The 23,801-nt window shown below is 41.0% G+C and overlaps 1 protein-coding gene across 4 annotated transcripts in view; it reads right to left on the bottom strand.

Annotated features, from left to right (window-relative positions):
• BTBD9 (BTB domain containing 9) overlaps positions 1–23,801 on the bottom strand; it is a 411,577-nt gene that overhangs the window by 119,396 nt on the left and 268,380 nt on the right. For all 4 annotated transcript variants that reach the window (XM_032862306.1, XM_032862307.1, XM_032862305.1 and 1 more), the window contains exon 7: positions 17,800–17,909. In XM_032862306.1, the coding sequence (XP_032718197.1) occupies positions 17,800–17,909 (110 nt within the window). The remainder of the gene's footprint in view (positions 1–17,799; positions 17,910–23,801) is intronic.

Genomic DNA, 23,801 nt, shown 5'->3' with positions numbered 1-23,801 from the left:
GTTCTGGGAACACAGCAGTGAACAAAACAGACATAGTCCCTTCTATCAATCAAACCAAGTACATAAAATGTATAGTTAGAAATGAAACTATGAACTTTCAAAGGGGAAAAAAAAATCCTGATCTATTAGCATCATAGAAAGAAACTTTACCTAAGCTGGGGGTAGGGGTCTGACAAAATTTTTCTTCGGAAGTGACACTGAAGCTGAAATTTAAAGGATCAATAGGAGGTTACCTAGATAAAGGGGGTGGGCTGTAATGAGGTGAGGGTAAGGGACATTCCAGAGAGAATGGCGTACAAGGTCCCTGGGTCAGAGAATGCGCTGGGCCTCCTGGGAATGGAGAGAAGGCTTGTGGCGGATTAGCAGAAGATGGGATGGGGACTGGTGCCAGGCCGAGTGGTACGCAGGCAGCAGAGTACGCAGGCGTATGCAAGCCATAGTAGAGACTGCGAATGTTCTCTTAAGAGCCGCGGAAAGGGTCTGAGTGGTTGTGAGCATAGGAGCGTTCCACAGGAGTATGGAGAACAATGGGGAGGGCTGGAAAGGATGTGGGGCCCGGCTGAGCAGACAGGCAACCAACAGGGCAGGAGAGAAGCTGGGGGCTTGCACGAGGACAGCAGCAGCGGCAAGAAGGGAATACATGTGACATGTGGAATCCACTATCACTGTAAGTTACTTCTCTCATATAAAGATACCTCTGATGATATATATTTTAGTGTGCTTCCACAGCTCACTGAGGTTTTACAGTGGTGTGCTTCCAATTTTTTATAACCAGCAACTACGGAACATTCATCAAAGGATCACTGGAAACAAGGATGATAATGCTCCTGGGGCAACTGGCTCCTCGGTTTTGAACAAGGAAGGAAGGAAATGGGGCTGTAAGCCCTTTCCTATCATTTGCCGCCAAAGACCATTTCTCTGTCATCCCGCTTCTGTGGCCAGGAGTAGGATGGCAGCCTCTGGGTCAGGATGGGGGCACGGGGACCATGTCCCACAGCCACAAAAGCTGCCTGCGATGCCCACGGTGCCCCACTCAGAACCCCATCAATTCATATTTAATATCTTACAGAATCATCTCCTGAAGACTCTAATTGGAACATATAACACCTTCTGCACTTTCACATCTCACTTGAGTCCCTCACTTTTACACTCCAGTTTATTGCCATTTTAGTTGATTTCATCACAGCTTCATGGAAAACAACTTCACCAACGACCATTTCCTGTCATTAGGAGGGCAGAATTGAAGTAATCCCCTGCTTCAGTGCTAGGTGGTTTTTATGATAATTTTACCACAGGTAATGTTGTGATTTTAAGTACATTTCTCTCCTGTAGCACAGTACCAGTTCCTGACTTTAAAAAGGTAAGTATCACATGCAGCTATAAAAGAAACATACCCATCTTCACAATATTAATGAGCCAATAAATTCAAAAAGATTGCTGCGTCCTGGACTGGCTCACCTACCAGGCACCCGCTATCATACAATCTCTTAATTTTACTCAAATCAGTGACACACCCAAGCCCTGTTACGCTGAATTATGAGGCAGGAAAAAGGCCATCAGGTTTAGAGGCCTCCTCCCAAAACATCTTAACACAGCCGCTGGCTCTTCAGCCTCCAGATCCCAATGATCTCATTTGATTCACAAAAGCACAGCCCTCGGGTGGCTATTTTAATGAATTGTGGCTATTTTAATGAATTAAGGAATACTGTAGGGCCACAAAGGCTATTGGAATCTTTCCTTCCAGTCCACTCTTCTCATTTTCAGACATCTTCTTTGAGATATAACTGACACACAATAAATTTCACATATTTGAAATGTATAATTTGATGAGTTGAACATATGTGAACACTATTATATATAACACTATGAAACTATTATAGCATTATTGGGATAACAAACCTTTCCAACATCCTCAAAAATTTCCTCACGCCCTTCTGTAATTTCTCCCCTAGCCCCAAAGAACTGTGAATCTGCTTTCTGTTACTATGGGACTTTGCTTGATCCAGAATTTGTTTACAAACGTAATCACACAGTACACGCTTTTTTGTTTGGTTATCTTTCATCTCAAGGACTCTTGATTTACTCAACAGAATCATCAGGTGAATCCCTATACTTCAACATAAAATTCCCCTACCTAACCCAGAAATAAGATTTATCTTAATTTCGTGGGCTCTCTTTGGGGGCATGTAGGGTGCTGCAGTGCCTAGAAGGCACTGGTGCTGGCCCTGCCCACTCTGCCTTGTCTCTCCCTCAGGATAGGCAAAGTGGAAATAGCTTTCTTTGAAAAAAAAAAAATTAATTCTTCTTCTGATTATAAAAGTAACACATATTCACTGAAGAAAATATGTAAATGCAGAAAATTTAAAAAATTTAAAATTACCTACAGTCTCACCATTCAGAAAACCTCTGTTAACATTCTGATGTTCTTCCTTACTTTTAATGAACTGTTAGAGACTGAATTTTGTGTCCCCCTCTCCACGTTCATATGTTGAAGTGGCAATCCCCGATAACTTAGAATGCAACTGAATTTGGAGATAGGGCCTTTGAAGAGATAATTAAGTTTAAATGAGGTCATAAGGATAGGGACCTTAATCCAATAGGATCAATGTCCTTATAGGAAGGGGAGGAGACACCCGGGATGCCAATGCATGTTGAAAAAGCCACCTGAGAACACAATGAGAAGACAGCTACCTGCAGGCCAAGAAGAGAGGCCTCAGGGGAAACCTAACCTGCCAGACACTCTATCTTGGACTTCTAACCTCTACAACTGTGAGAAAATAAATTTCTGTTGTCTAAGATTCTCACTCTGTTTTTTTTTTTTTTTTAATGGCAGCCCTAGAAAATTAATACATACATATATAAAAATACATATATACCTTTAATCTTAAAATGCTGGCATCAATCTAGCTATAAAAATGGTATCCTACTTCTATTTTACATTATATTATGAGCATTTCTCTATGTTATAAATGGTTACATAGAAATGCTGATGTGTGAATGTGCCAGAATTTATTTCACTATGCCCCTATTGTTGGACTTTCATAGTCCTTCCCCTTTTTTGGTTATCATAAATAACACTGCACTGTACATACACGTAAAAGAAATGCTCTACCTGAATATTTCCTTAGGATAAATTACTAAAGGCAGAAGTAGTAGATCAAAGGGTATTTTTAAGATACTTCATTTATTGCTAAATTGCCTTCTAGAAAACTTATACATTTCTCAGCAATATATGACACTGCCCATTTTGTGACAGCCTCACCCATACTAAGTATTTTCATTTAAAACATCTTTGCCAATAGGAATTTAAAATGAAACTTGACAAGCTGATTTTCAAGTTCACTGGAAAAGAAAATCTGAAAGAATAGCCTAGAAAATTTAGAAAAAGAAAAGCTGTGAATGCAGATTTGCAATAGTAGGCAGCAAAATAGATTATAAAGTTGTAGTTATTTTTTTTTAAAGTTGTAGTTCTTTAAATGATGTGTCATAGAATCTGGAATAGATAGGGAGATCCATGGTATCTGCTATTTTAATATCAATGAGGGAAAAGATGAAATAATCAATAAAGGATTTTACAACAATTGGTGACATATTTTAGAAATAAAATATGTGGTCCCTCAGACCAAACAGGATAAAATTTAAGTGGATTAAAGATAAAATTTAAGTGGATAAAACATACACACAACAGTAAGAAAACAACAACCAACCACAGACAACTACGGATAGGCATATTTTTATATTTTGGGCTGAGGAAGGAGTTTTAAAGGAAGTTATGAAATCTAGAAGCAAGAAAAGAAGTGACTGAAAGGTATGACTAAATCAAAATAAGGGGCACCTGGGTGGCTCAGGAGTTAAGCCTCTGCCTTTGGCTCAGGTCATGATCTCAGGGTCCTGGGACCCAGCCCCACATTGGGCACCTTGCACTTCAGGGACTGTACTTCTCCCTCTCCCTCTGCCTGCCCCTCCCCCTGTTTGTGTTCTCTCTGTCGAACAAATAAACAAAATATTTTTAAAAAATAAATCAAAATAAAAACCTGCAGAAGAACATCATAAAATTATAACGTAACAGGGTGGGAGAAGGTATTTGCAACATGTATACAAGACAAAGGATGAATATCCATAATCTACAAATTAATAATAAAAAACACAAGCAATCAAAAAAGCTAAAAAAGAATATGAAGATGTAATTCATAAAATAAGTAGAAATGGCCAATAAACACAGAAAGATACTCAAGTTTAGCAATAACTAGGCTAATGCATGTTTAAAATGGAAATATTTTATTTCACCATGTATTTCTGTTTGTTTTTTGCTGAGAAATGATTGTTGTATTGCTCATGTAAATGAAAAATTTTAAATAAAAAATATTTGCCAATAAAAGAGGCCAAAAAATGGTATCGTGTTTTAATTTGCATTTCTTTGATTATTAGTAAGGCCTTACTCTTTCAAGTTTATTGACAACTATGTTTTTTTCCTTCCTTTTTTAATAAATTGCTGTTCGTGCATATTACCTGTCGGGAATTCGTGTTTTTTCTTACTTAATGAAAGCACTTCCTACAATATTAGAGACAATTACTCATCGTCATGAATGTTGCAATTATTTTTTCCCAGTTTGTCAAGCACCTTTGAACTCTATTTATGGTTTCTGCCTTTGCTTTTACCCTGAGGAAGGAGCTCCTCACCTTGAGCTCAGATGAATACTTATTAACAGCTCTCTACGGTTCTTTTGGAGTAATATTGTAAAATCTAACTCTGACGAGGAAACTATTTTGATACAATATGCGGAAAAAATCTCAGGTAAGTGTTTCTAATTGCCAACTGTTGCAGCATTTGCTATATTACCTTCTTTCTCAACTGATGGGAAATGGCATTTTTATCCTGCACAACAGTCTTACACACGCTAAGATCTAATTCAGAGTTTGCTTAATTTATCTACCAGTTTACTCTTATATTTAATGCCATGCTACTTCAATAGGTAGTACTAATTTTAATACCTGGTAATACTAGACTTCTCATTCCATTTTTTACCCCCATCTTTGGCAGGGCGGAAGGGATTTCCATTTATTTATTCTCTTGGAATTTTTTTTTTTTAACTCAAAGTTGTCTTTTTTTTTTTTTAAAGCACAACTGGGATTCTGAGTAGTCCTGCATTCAACTGATAGATTAAGATGGAAAGGACTAACATCTTTACTACATTAAAGTTTTCCACCCAGAAATAATGTCTTTTCAGTGTCTCTTAAAGATTGATAGTTTCTTTAATTAGAGGTTGTGTATTTATTAACTTTATTCCGTGGTAGGTATTTGTTGTTTCTGAGGAGGGAAAAAAAGTTTTAAATCTGGCAGATCTCCCTGGCATGCTTACCTTATAATCCACACTATTTATGAGCACACATCCTCTTTCTGCCTCCCACCTTTGTTCCTGAGCCTTATTCCATCTCTAATGGCATAAGAAGGGGTCAGAGATGGGTGATCCTTGGTCAAATGGCTAGGGATGGACTGACGTAAGGGAGAAATATGGCTCATGGACTGTTACTCAGGTGTTTGGCAGTTTTTACAATTATGAATGGAATGTCCCTCCATTTTACTTTCTAACTGGTTATTGGGTTTTTTGAGAACACTTGATTTGTATCTATTACTATATCTGACTACATTCCTCATAGTTACTACTTCTAGTAATTTTTTAGTTCACTTCCTTGGGTATCTTATATCACATCTGCAAATAATATTTGGTTCCTTTTCCTCAATATTTTCCACACCTATTTCTTGTCCACTCTGCCCCTTACCAGAGCTTCCAAAGCAACACAACATAGCAATGGTAATCAGGGGGATTTCCTTCATAGGAATGCAACCTGTGCTTTCAGGCAGGTCCTAAACTCAGAAGAGACTCACGCTTAGTTTAAACGTTCCACTGCTTCAGTCTTAAAATTCTTAATAATCTTATCTCTGAACTTATTTTTTTTAACTTTTAAAAAAATATTTATTTATTTGAGAGGGAGAGTGAGTGAGAGGGAGAGCACGAGTGGGAAGGGGGGCAGAGGGAGAGGGAGAAGCAGACTCTCCACTGAGCAGAGAGCCTGACAAGGGGCTCGATCCCAGGACCCCGGGGCCATGATCTGAGCCTAAGGCAGGCACTTAACTGGCTGAGCCACCCACGCACCCCTGAACTTATGTATCTCCTCCAAACGCAGGAGATATGCAGTGAGTGTGTCCAAAATTCCCCGCTGCCCCATCATGTGGAATTCCAGGGGACCCACATGGATAGTTGCTGAAAAAGACTCAAAGCAAGGACAAGGCAAAGGTGCTCGAATTTAACAGAGTAAGCAAGGCTGCTGACAGCCTGGAGAGGCCACATTTCCCCTTCTAGCCAGAATCTGCCTCCAATGTAGAAAGAAGGTAAGAGTCTTCCAAGAAGTACTAATGACTAAGGAACTCTAATGTATGTTTTTTCACTCTTATTTCCTTATTATAGCCAGGTATTTATGCCGACAATAATAACATAAAAAGAAAGGCAAAGATCAGGCAACCTGTAGCTCCTTTCCGCCTCAGTCCTACCTTACTGAGGAAGCTTACAGAGTAAGCCAAGGATAGAGAGTTTTTGTGGACTATTGGTGAATTAAGAAGTGAAATAAAAATAACTTAGTTTTGTGCAGAATTTCCACTGTTCTGGTAAGAACTAAATCCATATACGTGTATGAGCTATCACATGTGAACTGTGTAATTTTGGTGATTTTACATATAAGGTAAGTGCTCTTATATCTGCATTTAAAACCACCATTATTCAGCATAAAACTGAATGATAAAACTCATGCTACTAATTTAAAAGTTTATTTTTCTTTACTTAAAATGACATTAAAAAGCAAATAAAAATACCATGCGACCTTAGATGCGTCATGGCTTAGGTAGCCATGGTGGCCCCCACTGGGTGGGAGCGACACAGCCCCTTCCCCAGGAGACTGCTGTGGTCAGCTTCCCCCTGCTCCTCGGTCACCCTGGGCCATGGAAAGGCTATGATCCTGAAAGGCCTTAGTCCCAAATGTGTTGGATAGATGCAACAGGACTCAGTGGAGACTGTGACTAGGGCACTGGAGAAATCTAACATAGAGAATGTCACTGAGGCCCATGTGAGGAAGGAGTGTGAGAAGTACAACCCCGGGCACAGTCAGCTGGGCGTGAGACTCTTGGTTTTGGCTCAGGTCACGATCTCAGGGTGTGGGATCAGTAGGGCTCTTTGCTTGGTGTGGAATCTGCTTGGGATTCTCTCTCTCTCTCTCTTGACCCCTCTGTGCCCCCTCCCCTACCCCACTCATGCTCCCTCTCTCCCAAATAAACAAATAAAATCTAAAAAAAAAGTACCACCCCACCAGGCACTGCATGGCAGGGAAGAACCTGGGTAGTTCTGTGACACAGGAAACCGAACGGTTCAGCTATTCCTGCTCAGCCACAAAAAGAATGAGATCGTGCCATCTGCAACAACACGGATGGACCCAGAGGATATAAGGTTAATCAAATAAGATGGAGGAAGACAAATACCATATGATTTCACTCATATGTGGAATTTAAGAAACAAAACAAATGAACCAAAGAACAAAAGGGAGACAGTAAATAGACTTATACAGAGAACTAGTAGTTGCCAGAGGGGAGGAGGATAGAGGGATGAATGAAATAAATAAAGAAGATTAAGAGTACACTTAACATGATGAGCAATGAGTAATGTATAGAAAGAGAAAAGAAAAAAAAAGTACCTTTAATGGCATTCTGCCTGTTCTTTGAACAAGGGGTTCCATGTTTTCATTTTGCATTCTGCCCTGCAAATTATATAGCTGGCTCTGGGAATTATAGTGGGTATTTTCTGTTTTTTGTTTGTTTTAGGCTCTATTGGAATCACCCCTGATTAAATCTCACTATGCATATGCGGGTCATTACAGAATTGTTACTGATAGTAAAAAATTGGAAACACCAAATGTCCGTCAAAGGGCACTGTTTAAATAAATTACAGCATCTTTATTCAATGGGATACTGCACAAATGTAAAAATAAAAAGCATGAGAAAGCTCTATGTGTACTGGTAAGGGAAGGTCACTCAGAAACACTAATTGAAAAAAATATGTGAATATGTGCTATGATTTTTAATAAAAAGGGTAGAAATAAGAATATATATTTGTACTTTCTATTTAAAATACTAAAATAAAAAATCACCTACCAGGTTTTGGTGTGGAGGCTTGGGGTACTAAGCTAGGGACTAGAGTAACAAAAATAGACTTAGTATCCCCTTAACCACCAGAACATCCTTCATAGTCAGTGCCAGAGAAACATCTTGTCTGCTAACCGTGGCTATTCATAATGCCAGTCTGAGGCAGAACCATGGTTTGTTAGATATTGTTGTGCAATACTGGATATATGCTCCATGATGTCCTGTTCAAAAACAAGTTGTTGTGCAAATTTCCATCTACCTGGACCCATACACAAACACAACCCCACTATATCACTGTTATAACAAAGGGATATATAAGTAGGATCCAAAAAAATCAATCCTGTAAAATGTAGATGCGAATTCTATAAAATTGGAGCAATAAAATATTTTAGGGTGTTTTTATTCTCAAACAAAACAACCAGAACAGAAATAACACCAGCAGAAAAAAAACAAAAAAACAACAACAAAAAAAAAAACCAAAAAAACCAAACAGGTATAAAGGAAAATGAAACGTAAATGTACACAAAAGACCACATACTAGACTGAGAATCCTAAATCATGATGAGCAGGTTCCTTGCTCACGATCCCTGCATTGCTTCTCGGCCTTCTGGCTAATATCAAGTCTAATCATCCTGCCCCCAACATAAGAACTGGAGCCCATTCCTGTCAGTGAACACAGGCTCCCTAGGGTAGGAGGTAAACAAACTATCTAATAGTCTGTGTTACTGTGGGGCATTTACTTTATCTGAATTTTTTTAAAACTCTAAGGTTCTCTAAGAAGATAGGGCCTAACCTTCTCCTCGGGAAGAGGGAAAGACCACAGCTAACTTCACTCTTACTCCAACCCCCTCTACCCCTCACCAGATGCAAGGTAGTCCACTGGAATGGGCACTGTTTTTCTGGAGTAGGTCAGAGATAAACAGGCCTTTGCACATGTTGCCCATTTGCTATGATTCTCCCCTGACCCTCCACCTTCTGCCTTTGCTCAAGGACTGGCCCATTCCTCGCCTCCACTGGGGGTCTTTCCTGACACCATCCTGAACTCAGGTTAGGTGCCTCCGTTCCAGTGTTCCTACAGCATCTGCTCCAATCTCCCAACAGATGACCTATTTTACTGTGTTGTCACCTTCTATTTAAGTGTCTTTCTCCTCCATTAGCTCATACAATCCTCCAAGGCAGAAACTACACCTCTGTATCTTTCAATCCCTAGTGCCCAAGATACACTTGGCAGCCTCTTAATAAATGTCTGCTTAATGCCAAGTAATTTACAGTAGATAAAGAAGTTAAGCTTCACTGACAATTAGAACCAGCCTTAATATCCGGTTAGAGAAAAAGGCTGGGAAAAGCATAGCCTCTTGGTCTAGACTAGTCCAGATTCAATAGTGTCATTTTAAGAAACCATCTGCATTAGGTCTTTAGGGTTCCTCTGCCACTCCAGCAAGTTTATTTCTCCGCCACATTCTAACACCTTCATCCCCTAGTGAACCGCCCCTCCCACCCCCAAATCTCTGTTTTTGCTCCAGAGGACACTTATTTTTTAAACACAGCTGCAAAGCGCAGAAGTCATATCCTTAGTTCAGGGGATGCCAAAAGCCCTTCACAGCACAGATTTCTATTTATTTCCCCGGGAACTTTACCGAATTCTAAACACACTGCTACAAATTCAAAAAACTTGTAGAAATGACAGTAGCAACTACAGACCACCGATTTCCATTTCCTGCTTCCAGCTCTTCTGAGGGGACAAAGTATTGGCCATTTTTGTTGCCATGTAAACTGGCACTTTTGTAATGCTCTGTACAGTTTACTGAATTCTTCAAGGCCCAGCTCAAAATATCATTCTTCACGAAGCCTTATCTGACTAGGCAAGAAATATGTTCATTCCATCTAAGCCCAACTAAATATTTCACCTTTCTCCACTCTGCTGTGCCTTTGGTCTGCTGTTCTCCACTCCACGTATTTCTAAGTCTGGCCAATGTGCTTCCTCAGCGACTCAGAGCCAGAGGGTAAGTTCCCTGCCGTCTGAAGCCCCTTTTGTAACTTTCTGTCTTTGCATCCGTCTGTGTGTTTGCTTTCAGCTCGGTTCCCTCCTTCGTTCTGCACTGTATCTCTGAGGCTAAAGTTCCCAACACCACACCTCCCAAGCTTGCCAGCTTAGATTTTGGTGAAGATCTACCAGTAGAAGAAAGTCATGAGAGACTGGAAGATGGGAAAAAGAAAGTAAACACTTCTTTTCTATCTGCTTCTGGTGGCAGATGAACCCAGGCTCCGGCCTTTCCTTCAGACAGCACAATTCCATGGGGGCGGCCGCCGTGAGTGTTCCCAGAGCATTGGCAGCAGAATTCCTATGCTCATGCTGCCTATTTTGGTTGCCCTGCATCAATTACTAACAAGAAACTCGACCAAAAAAGCCACAAGTCTTTGTGGATCCTACCGGGCAGACACAGAGGTAACCCTTAAAGGCATAAAGCCGCTAATGGAAGCTTCTTGTTTTTTGTTTGTTTTTTTTTTAAAGATTTTATTTATTTATTTGACAGATAGAGATCTGTAAGTAGGCAGAGAGAGAGGAGGAAGCAGGCTCCCTGCTAAGCAGAGAGCCCGATGTGGGCTCGATCCCAGAACCCTGGGATCATGACCTGAGCTGAAGGCAGAGGCTTTAACCCACCGAGCCACCCAGGTACCCAGCTTCTTGGTTTTTAAAAGGGTTAAGGAGCCTTGAATTTTGAGCCTAGAGCTTCATGCTCTAGCTTACTATCTCTTAAGCTGCAGTAGAGTCAAGAACAAGGATGGAGAGGGGCTTATGAGAGCTTATGTTTTCCGGAAGAACCAGGAGACCTTAAGAAGGGAAATCAGACTCATCTAATGCTAAATACCACACTCTAATATCAATGTAAAGTGTTTACTGCTCCCCCAAGTCTTACTAAAAGCATCTTCTCTATTCATCTACAAGACTCATAAGAAGAGAAGAACTATTTAAAAAAGAAAAAAATGGAAATGGCCCTTAAGCATATGAAAAGATGCTCAATTTCTCTCATAAGAGAAATGCAGTTAAAACTGCACTGAGATACGATTTCTCACCTATTAAACTAGCAAAAATCCAGAAGTTTGACAATATGCTCCACTGGCAAGGCTGTGGGGAAAGTCATTATCCTATATTGCCAGTGAGAATTTCAAAATGGTATAATCCCTACAGAGGTGAATTTGGCAACATCTTGCAAAATTGCACATGCATTTACCTTCTGACCATGTAATCCCCTTCCTAAGAATCTATCCCAAAGAGATAGTAGGAAAAATAGGAAAAGCCTTATGCACAAGGCAATAGCACAATTTGTAGCAGCAGAAGACTGAAAACAACCCAAATGGCCCATCAAGAGAGAAGTGGTTGAATAAATAAACTATAGTACATCTATTCTAATGAGTACCATGCATCTAGAAAAAGGAAAGCATAATATCCTTCTAGATAGCTAGCTTTAGAAGTGTTAAGTACTAAAAGGCAAGGTGAAGAAAGAAAGTATGTATAAGCATATAGTATGCTACCAATTATTCAAGAATATTGAGGAGATTACAAAATAGAAGTTATATATAACATAACATAACATAACACAATATGTATTTACTTATTTTTCATTATTTAAAATAGAAGACTAATCCAAAAAACTAAAGGGGAAAGAGATCACCTATAGGAGTAGAAGGGACAGGAAGAGAGGTGGATTTCTCTAAATAAAGCTCTTCTGTAGATTTGATTTTGGAATCATGTCTATATTTTACATAGTTATAAAACAAAAAAATCTTTAAAGGTAATCTCCAAACACTGAAAGCAAAATGGAGTAAATGAATCCAACTATATACTGACATACTGGCATGACCATACAGAGAAATTATTTTAGATGACTTTAGAACACAGTAATTTTAATATATATCTCTAGCAGGGTATGTCCTAAGGGCCCCCAAAATAACTGCAGAAATCTTAAACTATTTTCAGTAACCATATGGTAGCACTGACACTGTAATTCTGAGACTATATTGTATGTACTGGGGACAAAGCAAATGAATTATTGTTTTGTATCACTGGTCACCAAGATTTTTAGTATAGGAAAAAGGACCTGCCTGATCAAAGGCTAAACAAAAACTCTGTGTACTGAATTTTAATTAGAAGTATCAGCATGTACTCATGATATATTTTACCTATTAAATATATGATAAGTAAATAAATACATAAATGTGCACATATTTCTTAGTTTCGTCTGCCGGAAAGGCCGAGAAATAGTGACCAACCCAGTAGCAAATGCTTCCACTGAGGTTTCTAAATGTCATTTCCCACTGAAAGGAACCAGGGCTTTTTGAAGAAATGGCTGATCGCAGATCGGGGCAGGAAAAGTACAAAAATGAACCTGGAATGTCATGTCATGCTAGAAAGAGTGTTAATGACTATGTAGATCATGTCAGAAGGACTCAAGAACCAGTATGAAGAGGGGGACAATTTGAATGTCAATAATATAACTGCAAGTGATCAAAACGTGTCCAATTTGTCTAGACCCATAAACTGAAAGTGATAAATGTTCCTCTTCCTTCCTCTCCAAACAGTCCCTGCAAATAAAATCTCACTGGTCACCTGCAGAAGATGCTGGGTAACCACCTCTTTATTTGAAGACGGAATATCCTTCTATTCTCTGGCAAACTGCACCTCAGGATTATCAAGTGAGTGTTGAGGAGATTTTTCTAGCTACTAAGTAAAGAATGATACAATTCGAAAATAATGATTTTGCCATTTCAAATTATGAAATAATGAATCTAGGAAATAATCTGAATGAATAGGAAGCCAAAAGAGAAAGGTAACCAAAGATCTTCTGTGTTTCCTAATAAACATATATACTACCACCTATGGAGCATTTTCACAAAAAACAAAAATGAAACAAAACAAAACAAAAACCCAGAACTTGAATTGGATTCAATCAGAATCCATCTACCAAGTTACAAAAAACTACAACAGAGAAACATGTTAAATGTTACCACGGGGATTTAATCTCCCACATTTAGACTGTCAGAAACTCTACAGGACAAAGACCAAATCGTTTCTTCAACAAATAATAGAGAGAAGGAAAAAAAAAGAGAAAGAGACAGAGATAGACACGGGGAAGGGAACCTACAGATTTAAAGAGATTTAAGAGCCATAATGACTGTTTATCAACAATACGGACCTTATCTGAATTCTGGTTTTAAGCAACCTGTAGAAACACATAAACTGGGGTGCCTGGGTGGCTCAAATGGTTGGGCGTCTGCCCTCAGGTTATGATCTCCAGGTCCTGGGATGGAGCCCCACATCGGGCTCCCAGCTCAGCAGGGAGCCTGCTTCTCCCTCTCCCTCTGCATCTCCCTCTGCTTGTGTGCTCTAATGAATAAATAAAATCTTAAAAAAAAAAAACAAACCAAAACCACATAAACTCACTCCAGACTTTGATCCAATTAGGGACATCTGAACACCGACTGGATATTTAATTTACTTAATATAATTTTAATTTATTTATTTGACAGAGCGAGAGAGAGAGAGAGAGAGAGAGAGAGAGAAGGTTTGTGTGAGAGAGCACAACCAGCAGGGAGAGGCAGAGGGAGAAGCAGGTTCCTCACTGAGCAGGGAGCCCAAGGCGGGGCTCAATCCCAGGACCCTGAGATGATGACCTGAGACGAAGGCAGACGCTTAAAGGACTGAGCCACTCAGGCACCCCTGACTGGATATTTAATATCCATAAAAAATTATAGTTCAATTTTGGGGTATTATAATGATATTGTCATTATGGTTATAAAAGGGAGTCTTACTTTTAGAGATATATACTGAAACATTTATGGATAAGATGATAAAATTATCATCGGGGATTGGTGTCAAAATAACCTGATAGGAAAGAAGTAGGTAGCATAGAGATAAAACAGGTAGTCTGTGAGTTAACAATTCTTTAAGCTGAGTGGTGGGTACTATTCCATCTACCTGAATAATAGGGTGTTCAACGAAGTGAATTTAAATACAAGATTACATGAAGGGAAGATTGTCAATTATTCTGAAAAACTGCAAGGACTTGGCAAATGTCATGTGTATATCACAAGCTGGGGTGTCAAGGCAAAGCAAATGAGTTCTGTGGGAGACTGAAAAGTTTATAAAACGCGGTCATATCTATTCTAAGTACTCCTTCCATGCCTCACTGGTAAGGCAGGTTAGGGACTCCTATAAATGCCTCCCAACAACGAGGAGACGGTGAGCACAGGCTGGCTCTCCCGGGTGAGAACACAGCCCAACATGATCCACAAGCAGCCGCCCAATGAGAAGGGGCTGTGGGAGCAGCAGCAGATGAGGTGAGAGAAGCGCTGTGGGGAGGGAGGCCTTACACCCAGATCTGGTCAGTGTGGTCACGGGTCGGGGGTGGGAAGCCCGTCCCCAGGGATAGATGAACCCACAGGGTTCCAAGGCTTCCCCATGAACCTGTACAAGTGAAGATGCGTGAAGAATGACATGCTGTCGACAGAAGTGGGAAAGAAACCCTTTGGTGGGAAACAAGACTAAAATCTTACAAAGCCTATTTTTTCCTGGCATCATTATATGTTGTCAGTAATAATATACCTGTTATTTTAAATAGCATTTAAAATCTCATTAAAAACAAAAACAAGGGGTGCCTGGGTGGCTCAGTGGGTTAAAGCTTCTGCCTTCGGCTTAGGTCATGATCCCAGCATACTGGGATCGAGCCCCGCATCAGGCTCTCTGCTCTGCGGAGAGCCTGCTTCCTTCTCTCTCTGCCTGCCTCCCTAACTGCTTGTGATCTCTCTCTGTCAAATAAATAAATAAAATCTTTAAAAACGAAACAAAAACAAAAACAAAAACAAAAACAAACCAGGGCACCTGGGTGGCTCAGTTGGTTAAGCAACTGCCTTCGGCTCAGGTCATGATCCCGGGGTCCTGGGATCGAGTCCACATCCGACTCCCAGCTCCACTGGGAGTCTGCTTCTCTCTCTGACCTTCTCTTCTCTCATACTCTCTGTCTCTCTCTCTCAAATAAATAAATAAAATATTTTAAAAAAGAACAAACCAACGCAAATATTTTTAAAGTAATTTTGAGGCCTATAAGAAGAGTACTGCTCTAAGGGGAGTAGCCTAAACTCTGAACAAAGAGTGGGAGCTGTGAAAGAGAGATGTTCTGAATCTTAAAATGTAAAAGTAGGGTTGATACCTTACTAGTTACTCATGATGACATTATTTTACTTTTTGTCCCCCTGAAGACCCGGAGTGTCTATCAATGCCTCTCAAGGAAGGAGTGCGTATTTCACAAGATGCAGGAAGGAGTTAAGTGCTCCAATTTAAAGGTGACTCCAGGTGATTCTGATGTACACGGTGCCCCCAATTAGAGGACCATTCCCTTCTTGGAGGTCCCTGTAGAGTGGCTGGCTGAGGCCTGTGTGCAGCCAAAATGCATCTGAGACCATCAATATGGAAAGCCGGCCACTCCTATTTCAAATACCCCTTGAAGATAAGCAGAGCTGCCATGTCAGACAGAGGATAATGAAATCCCCCCGTGTTCCTCCACGACTCACGCCACCTCCCTGTCTGCCCAGCGTGGGGACAGCTTTGAGCTGCGAAGACGGTAGGAAGAGGGCCAGAGGGGATCCCACTGCAGGCCATCTACCAACAAGTGCACGTACATGCCTGCCAGCCTGCCCCATTGCTCCCATTCAGTTGAGGGACGATGACAGGGGGATGATTGCAGTGCTCTCTGCAGTCAAACCTGGGAGCGTCCTAGAACAGGGCTCCAAGAAAAGTGTTTGACCAGAAACTGAACATGCTTCCTACAGCGCTGCAATCTTCTTTCATCCCTTGACATGCCTGAGACCATTATGGCTTCTGATAATGCTGACGAGTTCACTTTGGACAAAAAATGCAGACCAGTAACAGCATCCCTCACTATAACGATCCTGAGTTTCACCCTGTAATGGCTTCTTGGACCAAACATACCCATTTCTTGGATAATTACAGTGTCCACAAACCTGGGGACACTGACTGAAGTAGATGGTGCCTGCCATGTGGCAGCTTCCAGAACAGAGTGCACTGGGCTGACGTGAGTCGCTGAACAGCACCCGGGCTGTGAGGGTGGCTGGGCTCCGAACAGCCTCCTCAGTAAGGACGCCCCTAACTACACAATCACATAGGCTATGGGGCCACAGTCTATAACAGAGCACAGGTGGCTGGTGAAAGGATGTATCCTTCCCGCAACCATCTATCGCCACAATTCCACATAGCCCATGGAATTAAAAGCCTTGAAAATACAGGTAATGCTTCAGCAATGCTAACTTTCGAATTACTTTGAAGTCACAACGATAAGTAACATTTATATTTGATGGTAAAAGTTATATCTACAACAAAGGTAAAACCTAATTATTTATTTTAGCTGAGCTCTAACATTTCTCTATACGTTAGAATAATGGCTACTCCTGCTGGTTGACTAACATTCCTCTTCCAAATTTCCCTAAGTAAAGGATTACATTTAGGACACAGCAGGTCTTAGGGACATTTAGACTTATGACCGTCCCAAGAATTAGTAAACATCTGCAAGTTACACTCATCCTTCCCATTCTAGTCATTACCGTGTTTTAAGGACATGTGTCAACATGTTAGGTGTCCCAGCAAGAAGGGGACCTCGGAAGGAGAGGAGATGCAGAGCCCTTCGTAAAGGCAAAGAATTCTGTCTTAGGTACCAGGGCAGGGGCACCTGAACATGCAGAATCCCTTTCCAAAGAAGCTGCAGTAAAGACAGATTCGAGGATCTAGTCAGTCAAACTAGGATCTTTGTAAGAGGTATAAAAACCGTGGGCACAGCTGGGTGGGAAAAGCCACTCACGCTATCTATAATGTCAAGACCTAGGCTGGACTGCACACATTGCCAGACTAAATATTACCTAAAAGAACAAAACACAACAGAAAACAACCAAATAAGAACCAAGCCAAAATTAAAAATACTCTTTTGAAAGATCAGTCAGACAGTTATTTCCCACAAGGTAACTTGACTTTCACAATGACAATTCGTTATTCTGGTCTTGTTTAAATTACAGACAGGCATTTTCTTGAGAAGAACTTGGCTAAACAGTGCAAATATGGACGGATGTATCCATGAAAAGGAGACAGCCTCATGGAGAGCACACCATTCATACCCAATTAAAGGCCAATATACTTCCATAGCCTTGGAAAGCATGACCATTGGATCAATATTCTACAGACTTCTTCTCTGATCTTACCTACCATTAAATATAGAAAAGCCTTTGGTATAAAAGGCTTTGCTGGACTATCATAAGCATTCCACATCCACACATGGCAAATCTGAATGTATCACTAGGACATTTTCAATTCTTAACTCCTAGTGTAATATTTATAGTCTTTTCTTTTATGTTTACTAGAATTATTATTTTGGCTACTTCTAAAAATAGAAGACTTCCCCTATGTCACTCAGCCATAAAGCATTCAAATCAACCAGTTCTTAGTCAAAGCTGATTAAGAGGTGGGTTAAGATAAGTTAATGAGCTAGCAAAATATATGAAGACAAAATATCTTAGCACATATAAAAATATATAATTGCAATACTTACCTATCAGCCCCTTCTCAAGAGTGAAGGTTTTGTTTGTGAACATACATTCAAAAGCCACAATGTGAAAAATCTTGTTCACTGTGTTGTGAGTCCCAACTATTCGAATATACCTGGGGGTAAAAAGAAAATTTGTTGAAGAAAACGAGGTTCCATCACAACCAATCCAAAGACAACAGAATGAGATACATGGTGCAAGTATACAGTGTTCCAGGGCATGAACTAAAGAAGACTTTGAACTTGACTTCAGATCCTCTATTTGCTCCTTAGGGCTAGCTCCAACTGAGCTTAGAAGCAGGATGGCAAAATTAGGGAGATACCACTTTCTGGAGAATTAAGCAGAACTTAGATTTGATTTACCTAGAAAATCAAACCAGGTACTGTGGAAGCTCAAGCCCTGAATGTCAGTATAATCATATGTCCATGAGACATTCACACTGGAGAAGCACGGCTTCTGTCTGCTCCTTGTGGTTAGGAATGGTGCATGGACACTCGCCAAACCAGATGTTCTCCAACTCAAGGAAAAATTTCACCCATTGGAGACAAATGCATAAAATCAATACTGCCATCCTGTTTAACAGAAAAATCCACAGAAACTACTAAAAACCACTCACAGTTTTTTCTCTTTCAACGCTGCTCCTAAATCCTTGTAGAAAGTGCCTGCTATATACGTACACCAGCCCCCCGCCTCCCCTCCCCGCTTCAACCTGACTGCTGGGAGGCCTTCTCCTGACCAGAGGTGACCCAGCCAGCTCTGCAGCGCCCCTCCCGGCCATGCGGCTCTGGCGTCTGCATACAGTGCGGAGTTTCACGGAGCAGGTCTTGAGCAGCCTGGCCTGTTCACCCTCTGTGTCTCCCTAGAGGCTTCACCTCTGACAAACAAGCATTAACCTTGGAGTGACTTGTTCCTTTCCCTCTCCAGAGGGACCTGACAGTTCACAGGTTAATGAACAGACAAACTCATTCTTCTGAGTGTCACACAAATCGCTGGAGAATGTGCCGCACACTGTCTTACTGGGATGCAAAGGAAGAACCGGGGAAAATAACTAGATTAAGTGATAACACTCTCCCAAATTATGAGCTATGCGCTCTGAAGGATGGGGCATATTAAAGGAACACATTTCAATTAGGAGATGACAGACCGGGCAAGGTTTTAGTAATATCCTTCCTCTGCTGTGTAAAACCACCTTCGACTTCAATGATATAATTTTACTTCTGAGTTAATCGCTGTTCACTAATTCGGTAATTCCCTTACATTTCTCATCACTCCAAGTTAACTGTGTAATGTAAATGCCAATCTAAAAAAAATTCACATTAAGGAGACTATATTTGGGGTTTTTATGTCATGAGCTATTTTCCCTCCTGTTCCTTCAAGCATGAATCTCACGGCATTCCCGGTGCACCTCATTTAGCCATCTGCTCCTTGACACGAGCTGGTCACTCATCTTCATAACCAATCGAAATGCTGTCTCCTGGGCTGGCTGTTTAGTGTGCCCAGGCCCCCTGCAGGGAGACACCATTCTTCCTGTACGGAGAGTCAGGGCGACAGCTGCACTCATCAGAGTCCTCTGGTTAAGCAGGAGGTTGGCCCTGAGCTGTCCTCTCAAGTCCTCAAGGCAGACAGAAGGTATTGATGCTACTGCCTTTGGATGGGTAGGTGGGGTTCGAGTAAAATAAGTTCTAAATGGTCTGTGTGGAACAGGAATTGTGCTGCTCTTTACCATTGGCGGTGACAGTCTCTACAGACTTTCTGGAAAGGAAGGGGTGTGATAAGCCTGGTACATTGGCCTGAATCTAATTTTGTCCATTTCCTTAAACCCACAGGAACTCAACCAGCATTGCATTTTCAACTGCTCATGGTCGTGACAGTGAGTACTGTTGTCTGTAACCTTGGAGGGAATTGAGGGAATGTGGTTTAGGGAATTTGATCAGATCATTCTCCTGTTCCCTAGGTCGCGTCTCCACCAAAGGAGAGGCAGCTCTCCTAATACTGTGTAAGGTAGAGGGGCCAGGAAGTGACTGATAGGGCCCTTCCCCATTGGCATTCTTAAGGTTAACAGTCCAGGCTGACTTAAGGGGATGCAGTCATGTCCTCTCCCTCCCTTTCTTTCTTTTTATAAAAAAAACATTGTATGGAACCAGGTTCTCCAACTGTAGATAATAATCATTTCCCAAATTTAACTGTGGTGCACATATCAAAAATAGAAAATATGCAACCTTTCCCTCCTTCATCCCCCAATTATAAGAAACTGAAAACAGAAAATTATACAGGAATACACTTTACAGACTTAATGATAGTGCTTGTGATAACAAACACGATAATATATATGGTTGGAAAGACACTGAGAGATGCCTCCAGATTAAAAGTTCTCTTTAAATGAAGATAATGTTATCTCTGCTGCATAATCCTGAGGTCAAATTAGCAATTCGCCACTGTACATCACACTTCTTGATTAGCCCGTTACACGTAAATGCTCATAACAAGTTTAATTATTCTGGTTCTACAATACTTTCTAAGTCTCCACAAAATTGTAGCATAATTTGCAAAAAGGGCATGAAGTCCTTATTCAAATACACATTCTAAAAAAATGGTAACAAAGTCACAAGAAAGACACCATGCTCTCTTTCCCAGTGAGGAGTGGTTTAACACGGGACTCTGTCCTTCACTAAAGATCTAGCCTTCAAGTAAGAAAATAGGCTGCCACAAATCCCCCAACTTCAGCGACCAGAAGGGGAACCTGGAGCTCTACACCGAGAACTCAGAGGCCCGGACCTGGGAGCAGTGGCTAGAGGGAGGGGGGGCGAGCACAGACTCCAGCCCTGATGAAGAGTTAGGTTCTGTCAGAGAGCTCATGATGGAGCATCCCTGAGGCAGAAGAGCAGTTTTTATTACCCGAGCTACTGAAAATCCAAGGTGATGGGGATGGCGATCGGAGGAGGGTCCTCCCTCTCTTTTTCACTTATTTTTTTGTGAAAAACAAAGCCAAACTCGCTTCTGGGTCATAACACCTAAACAGGAGCAGATTTCACATTTTCTCTGCCACCAAAGATTTTGAACAAGGGGGAGAGTTTGAGATGAAATTTTTTTTTTCTCCGTTCAGCATCATCTCTCCAAAGCACAGTCAGCTCTGATTTAACCTGATAATAAGGGCAGTGGCAGCTAGTGACTTCATCAGTGTGCAGAGAGGGGCACTGCTGAAGAAGAGAGCAGCTATCCTTTGTTCTCTTTGATCCTCAACAGCAGCTCAGACAGTTGGAAGATAATTAAAACTTAAACAGCGCTGAGGAAGGCAGCTAAGCAACAGATTGGCCATTTCTGAGGAGGATGAATGCTGTCCACATGAGCCCTCACGGAACCGCCTGTTCCTAATATTCTCCTCCCTTCCCTGTGTTACTTGTCTTCTCGTCACTGACGGAGACCGGATCCCGCACACAGTTCGCAATAGGATGTTTCGAGGCAGAAGTTTCCAAGAGCTGTAATATTGTGGGTGAAAAGAGATTCTGTCTTCTTTAATGAAATGAAACCTAAAACCTCTAAGGATAGCACTCTCAAGTTGAAAGGCACGACGGAATTTTGAAGAGCATGCTTTAGGGGCTAAGGCGCTAACAGAACCAGGTTTGTCGCCCAGCCCTGTCACTTAATTAGCTCTGCCACTTTGGACCAAAGGTAAAAAAAAAAAAAAAAGAAAAAGCCTTAAACCTTTTGAACCTCAGTTTTCTTCTTTACAAAATGAGGTCAATAACACAAACCTTACGAGATATTTAGATGAGATAAGAATTCAAAGTGTTTAATACAGTGCTTGGCGGAGGACAATATGATTAAACAGAAATTTAAGGAGTAGGTCACGGGATACAAAATTTCTTGGGTCAGACTTTGAGAATGCCGGTTGTCTGGAAGAGTATTCCTAACTATAGATGTTAATAAGGTGCCTCCAAGAGGAGGCAGCCCCCCCCACCCCCACCACAGGGGCAGACTTCAAGAACACAGGCAGGGGCCTGTCCTTCCTCTTCAGGCACCACAGTAGTGTCCCTATGCCCACAGAAGGAGACTCCATTCTAACTGCCGATTTATCCGGCTCTCTGGTATTATTTCCTTCTTTAAGCTTCTAGTCTCTAGAAAAGGCTATTTAAAATGTTCTCGACCTGACTCACCTATACATGAAGCAGCAAGAAACGAATCTTTTGCCCATGTTTGGTCTAGATACCCACAACCAAAGAAGAGTTTCTTTTCTGTGCAAACCCTAGTTCGTAGTTTTTAATTCCTTAAGAAAAATACATTAGCATTTCCTAAAAGAGAGACATCATAATACTGTGACTTAGAGGAATTTTGCTTTGAGGATGTCATTAGCATTCCCCACCTGTTCTGGGAAAAGTACAGATTCCTATTCTTAACCCAACTTTCTGTCATTTCTTGTCAGGACGCTACCAGATTTGATTTCTAAGTCACATACGATACATTCTTAACATACTAAGGGAAGTACAGAAAAAGGAGAAGGTACAGAGAAATAGCAACATGTGTGTTCCTGCTTTAAATCCGTCTGTATTCTCTAGTCTTCAGTTCTGGTGGACCACAGCCTACTTGAGGTTAGAGTTAACCCTTAACCTTTGCCTCTAGTTACAGGTTCACCCATGTCTGTACTGAGTGGGTTCTACTCCAAGATAAAATTGAATTCAGTAAGAAATATTTAAATGAGCTCTCAAGGGATCAACTGAAGTCTAAATCCACCAGAATTCTATTCTTTGGTAAACAAAGTTTTACTCTCTAAGAGAACTTCATATTCTTGGGTTAAACAGAGACTCTTGAGGAAGCTAGCTTTAGCCTGAGACTGAGTGCAAGAAGGGCTCCTTAACATTTCGGCTCTTTCTCTGAGGCAGCCAGAGAATTCTGCTGTGGCCAAATGTGGTCCTCTAGCGATAACCTCAGCTCCAGGATTTGTTAGGGACTTGGCGACCGTGTAACGTCTGGATTCACTTCCAAGACTTCCTATTTGACTCTTGCTTTCAACAAGATGCTAAGAAGGTACATAAATAATTCTCTGACACAAGAAGCAGGTAATCTGCAGGTCTTGCCAGTATGGTATTTTCTTCCAGTTCTATGTACAGTGTTAGTGCTCTTATAATCAACCGCAGACTGGAGGGGAAAGTGACTTCAGGTCTTGTTGCTAAGGCAGCAAGTGGAAAACAGTTTACTGCCAGAATGACAAAAAGCTTCTAGAAAAAGCAGGTTGCAACAGAAAAGATTTGTTACTCTTAGAAAACCTTCCCTCTGGCTGATCTGTGGAGCTATAGATTCTCCTCTACTGACTTCAGCAAAGGGCCCCAGCAGCATTTGCTTATTTGGAAGAGGAAGAATTATTGAAAGGTTACACAGTCTGTGTCCAGAGTTAGCCTAAGCAGAGGCTACTGCCTGGGAGAGCAACCCGGATGCCGTCTGATGGTTAACCCTGCAGAGGGAGCAGTCGTGTTCCAGCTTCTCTGCTATTCAAGGGCAAATGAAACAAGTCATCTTGGTTTTCAGAAAAAAATGATGCTCTAGTGAATCAAGTATGCAGAGGGGATAAGATGAGTAAATAATTACTAACACATCATAACCCAGTGCTACCAAAATAGCACTTTCCAACATTAGAGATAAATATTTAAGTGTTGCTTTTTGTTTGGAGGAATTGTGAATTTTTGAAAGAGTAGGCCTTTTTCCCATCTTCAAATATGTAGAACCTATCCTGCCATTCTTACATGCCTTCAGCTTATGGAATTATATCTGGAATTAATATCGCAAAAAGAACTTAATTATAATATTTACATAAATCATATGAAAATGATATAATCCGTAACGTTTAATTTCCTGATTGCACATTTCATTTATGAGTCAATAGCCCTTGCAGGTATACTGGGTAAATCTGCTATTAATCAAGATTTAATAAACACCGACCAGGTGCCAGAAATTGTGCTAAGCACTGTGAAGAATGCACCCAAAAGACAGGATATACACATGCATCTAAAGAAGG

This window comes from Lontra canadensis, unplaced genomic scaffold (genome assembly GCF_010015895.1).
Source record: "Lontra canadensis isolate GAN:19392208 unplaced genomic scaffold, GSC_riverotter_1.0 scaffold23, whole genome shotgun sequence".
In the NCBI taxonomy this organism is placed as follows: Eukaryota; Metazoa; Chordata; class Mammalia; order Carnivora; family Mustelidae; genus Lontra; species Lontra canadensis.
Note: the sequence above shows the minus strand (reverse complement) of the source record. Positions and strands in the feature narration are given on the sequence as shown.